The sequence below is a fragment of the Sinocyclocheilus anshuiensis genome, unplaced genomic scaffold, assembly GCF_001515605.1.
Source record: "Sinocyclocheilus anshuiensis isolate Anshui unplaced genomic scaffold, SAMN03320099.WGS_v1.1 scaffold3874, whole genome shotgun sequence".
Lineage (NCBI taxonomy): Eukaryota > Metazoa > Chordata > Actinopteri > Cypriniformes > Cyprinidae > Sinocyclocheilus > Sinocyclocheilus anshuiensis.
In genome coordinates this window covers 153,295-158,434 of record NW_015554070.1, presented here as the reverse complement: position 1 = coordinate 158,434, position 5,140 = coordinate 153,295, and the positions used below count along the sequence as shown (strand labels likewise).

At 37.4% G+C, this 5,140-nt stretch overlaps 1 protein-coding gene across 1 annotated transcript in view; it reads left to right on the top strand.

The window, feature by feature from the left end:
• Positions 1–1,084: 1,084 nt before the first annotated feature.
• LOC107668698 (neuronal acetylcholine receptor subunit beta-4-like) overlaps positions 1,085–5,140 on the top strand; it is a 14,609-nt gene continuing 10,553 nt past the window's right edge. The window contains exon 1 of the mRNA XM_016460668.1: positions 1,085–1,433. Coding sequence (XP_016316154.1) covers positions 1,373–1,433 — 61 coding nt within the window. The 5' untranslated portion in view covers positions 1,085–1,372. The remainder of the gene's footprint in view (positions 1,434–5,140) is intronic.

The window sequence follows — 5,140 nt, the reverse complement described above, 5'->3', positions numbered from 1 at the left end:
AAGAGCTATTTTTGGTTCCTCAAAGAACCTCTTCCCCATTCCTTCAGCAGAGCGGCTGAGAGATAAATCAGCTCGGGTGAGATTGACTGAGAGAACATCAGCGGTTTCAATCTCTCTGCTCCACAAACACACACAGAGCAGACCTTGAGAGAGTTTAGCCCGAACTCTGAGCCTGTGAATGATCTGCACCAGCAGATTCCGGTTCGAGAGAGGAGAGAAAATGAGTGATAGTGTTCATTTCGGGATCTGAAGTGACATGACAGTGACATGTGGCCAAGTATGGTTACCCATACTACGAATTAGTGCTCTGCATTTAATCCATCCTTAGTGCACACACAGACAGCAGTGAATACACACCCGGAGCAGTGGGCAGCCATTTATGCTGTGGCACCTGGGGAGCAGTTGGGGGTTCGGTGCCTTGCTCAAGGCACTTCAGTCGTGGTATTGAAGGTGGGAGAGAGCGCTGTACATTCACTCACCCCACCTACAATCCCTGCCAGACCTGAGACTCAAACCCGCATCCTTTGGGTTACGAGTCCGACTCTCTAACCATTAGGCCACGACTTCCCCCTCTTTCTGAACACAGAAAGAGAAGAATTCTTCCAGATATTTATTGAAATAAACGTTCAATGCGTTTATCCTTCGTTCTGGTCTATTTGTAAAATGCAAAATATGGAACTACTTCATGCATTATAATTTGCATTGTGGACATGTTTTCTTCTATACAGTTTTATCTTATTACAAGTTGCTTTGCCACTAAAATTTGAGTAATTTTGTGCACTGTGGTACTTATTTTTATTCTAAAACTGCCACAAGTCCAGTTTAGTTGGGTTTGGCTCCTGACTGATGGAGAGAGGAAAGAGAGGGATGTAAAAGACAGGCGTGATGGATGGAGGTCAGACAGCCTGTTTATTCATTACAGTATCAGTTTTCACCCTTTACATGTTTTGCAGCTTGTTTTTCATAACTGTGTCACTGTTCAGATTGTGGTCTACACGAGGCTGTTTAATGAGGTGTTCTATTGACAACGTGGCATTTATAGAGCAACTGGGGCATGTTGTCACAGATGGTCACGTGTTCAATTAACTTTTTTAACTGGTCAATAACGCTAAAACAGACATTTGCTTTTTGTTTGCCGAGACCTTGCCTGCACAAACCTGACTTTCAAAACTCAACCTAAACATTGTGACAACTAGCCCCGGTCTGCTGTGAGAGGCAGGGAGGCGCAGAGGAGCGCGTCTGTGTGTGTGTCGGCGGTACGGGAGCGAGTCCTGGATGATCCGCGCTGCTCGTGCTGCGGGTGCGAGCGCTCCATCCTCCTCATCCTCATCCTCAGTGCGCTTCTGCTCTGTATCGCGATCTATGAGGCGGAATGGGACTGAAGATCACCATGACGCTCACCGTCCTCCTGTGCGCATTCTCTCTCATCCGAAGTAAGTAAAGAGCTCAGTCTGCCGGCAGTGCTGTAGTTATGATGCCACTCTTCAGTCGCAGAAGTTAAACCCTGTTGCTTTTGCTTTAGAAATGTCTTCCGGCGCTTTCCTGATTTATTGCTGTTGTAAAATTGTGAGAAAACGTGATTGTCGTTGCTTTCCTAGGATGCCAAGACCATGCAAATAAATGTTCGGATTTAACTGCTTAAAGACACTACATTCTCTGTGTGTTTTTGAGTAAGACATCTTCTTACACAGCTATTTAAAGGCACACTACGTTTATTTATTGCTAAATAAAAACGAAATTGGTGGCACTTTTGAGAAGCATCATTAAAGTGATGTATATTTACATAAGATCAGTTATATGAGATTTTGATAAGGCTGTTTTAATCATGAGCCGCCATGATGAGATCACGTGACCAGCTCTGTCACAGTTTAATATTCATAACAATCATAATGATATATTTACTGGATTTACCACATTCAGCAAGTGCACAAGACACTTTACAAAGCATAAATAAAACACCAAACAATATAAGTGCTACAGACTCAACCCAGCTAACAGAAATGTTTCACCAACGTTCCCATTTAGTTATGAAAACACTATTTCTGAATGTTTTTCAAAGTTTTTTTTTTTCTTGGTTATGTGAAGGTTAAATGAATATTCCAGTTGATCATAGAACACTCTCTAAACGTTCTGAAACAAATAGTAACATTTAAAAAATGTGTTAGATTCAACTGAAATGTTTCAGAAAAAAAGTTCCATGAACAACTTATAAGTAATGTTTTTTTGTGCTAACGTTTTGAGAACATTATTAAAGACCAGATCATTTTCAATGAACAGAGTGGAAAATAAAATGTCCAAACAACACTTGTTGTTATAGAATCCCAAAAAATTCCATTACATGAATGTGTAGAATGAAACAGAGAAAAATGCATATGAAAAAGAACAGCTTTTCAGCTAAACCTCATGTGCTCAGGCTGATGACCGTCCAAAACACTAGTGATATTTGGACTGACGTTGAAAGCAAACACAGCTTTCTGCACCTTTAAGAAGTCAGTGACACACAGTGCCGTTTGAGGTCATGTCTTTGTGTGCCTCTGAGGACAGCCTGCGGTCATGAAACACTTAACCAATCTCACACTGGCTGCATGCTCATTTAGGGTCTGTGTGTCCGTGAAAGGACCTGCATGTGTCCAGATGTTTGCTCTGAGGCTGCAGACTGCATGAGGAGGACCTGTGGATGAGAGGATCCGGTAGATCTGCTTTAGGGATCTGAGTGAGACTCTCACTGTCAGCAGATCAGCAGTGCTTCAGGGTGACTGTGGGTGGAGATGTTCTGTTCTGTGTTGTAATGTGTGAAGTGTCACTGCATGAAGAGCGTGAGAAACGTACAGTAACTGACCTGGATTTTCCTCTGCATATGTATTTACTGTATCTGAACTGGGAGCATGCATGTATGAATGGGATTTGTCCTCATCAGAACTAAACCACTTAATACATTACAGGATTTAGAGAGACAGTAACCCTAAATACTGAAGACAATAAAGATAGTAACAGGAGTTCAGGCTCTGGCGTTTTTATTTGCCTATTATACCTCAGAAGTGGCTGCTTTGTAGTGTTATTTCAGTATCATCGAGATGCTGTTTTTATATATATATATATATATATACGGCTGCTGTCAGACAAAAATCTCTGCATTATTACAATTAATGGCAAAAGAAATGTTATGAAATGTAAACTGATATACACACTACAGCAAAAGATAGAAATAACTGACTTATTACGAAAATACGAATGTCCGAAGACTTCTGCATATATTTAACTTTTGAATGATTTTTATTTGCTTTTATTTGAAATTAAAGTTTTAGTAAGTTTGTTGTTTTTTACATTTTTTTGATTTCTTCTTATTGTTTTCAGTTTGAGCTATTTTAGTCAATTAAGTTAAACTAAATGAGAAATGTTGCCTTGGAAATGCTGAAATAAAATAAGTTACATTTTTCATATTTTAGTACAGGTTGTTATTTCCAATAATGAAGGTTTGTTTTGTTTATGGTTTTGGTTTTTGTCGTACTTAACTGTAATAATCCAGCTTGGTAGTTGTGTAATTTAAAAGACACAAAATATGTGACTGTTGTAGTGGCTTTATTATGACTGTGGGTTACAGCACTAAATGACAATATATGATATATTACAAATATACAATTAATATTATCCAATATTTTTATTTGGGACCCTGGTAATGTCCTACGTGCTTCACGGCATCACTTTGAATCGGAGCTGTGTTTGTTCCTGTGCGTCTGCTGTTTGTTTCTCGAGTTTCGTGATTCTTCAATCAGCATTATAAAGAGAGTGCTTACAGTGTAGCTCTGGGTGTCTCTAATTAACACAGATCACTGCTCATTAATATGAATGAATCACAATTAGAGCTGCAAGTCTCAGTGATGAGTCCTTTATGCAGCATTAAGCGTGTCCGCGTGCATTGAGCTGTGTGATGATGAAGCACACTGACAATTAATTTGACCGTTTGGTCAGAAACTTGGTAGGAATGATTTGTAATAAATATTAATTCTATTAGAAGCCTATAAAAACTCCTTTGAGTGTTGTCCTGAGTCAGATTTGGCAGATCATGCCAAAGAAAACACAGCGTCTCAGCATTATTTATATGACTGCTATGAAAAGATGGAACTGCATATTTGCAAAGAATCTGTTTGCACATGAGTCTTGATCTACTAACTACACTCTCAGAAAAAAAAGGTACAAAAGCTGTCACTGGGGCGGTACGTTTTTAAAAGGCACAACTTTGTACCTAAAGAATCCATATTAGTACCCAAAGTCAGGGGCGTAGCCATCATTTCAGAAGTGAGGGGGACAGAAATGTTTTATATATATATTACATATAACATTACAATATAACATTTCTGTAATCTATATAACCTACCAGTCAACAGTTTTTGAACAGTAATTCTCTTTAATGTTTTTAATGAAGTCTCTTCTGCTCACCAAGCCTGCATTTATTTGATCCAAAGCAAAAACCATATATTTTGGCATTATTTAAAACCAAAATATTTTTACTATTTAAAATAACTGCTTTCTGTTTGAATATATTTTTAAATAATTTCTGTGATGCACAGCTGTATTTTCAGCATCATTACTCCAGTCTTCAGTGTCACATGATCTTCAGAAATCATTCTAATATGCTGATTTGCTGCTCAACAAACCTTTTTTAATTATTATTATTATTTTTATCAATATTTAAAACAGTTGAGTACATTTTTTTCTGGATTCTTTGATGAATAGAAGGATCCAAAGATCAGCATTTATGTGAAATAAAAAGCTTTTGTAACATTATACACTCTACCATTCAGAAGCTTAGAGTCAGTATAATTTTTATTTTTTTGGAAAATAAATTATAGAAATTAACACTTTTATTTAGCAAGGATGCTTTAAATTGATCAAAAGTGATGATAAAGACATTTATAATGTTACAAAAGATTTATATTTCAGATAAATGCGGCCCTCCTGAACTTTCCATTCATCAAAGAAACCTGACAAAATTATACTCAGCTGTTTTCAACATCATAATAATAATAAATGTTTTTTGAGCAGCAAATCAGAATATTATAATGATTTCTGAAGGATCGTGTGACTGGAGTAATGATGATAAAAATTTAGCTTTGAAATCACAATAAATTACATTTTAAAA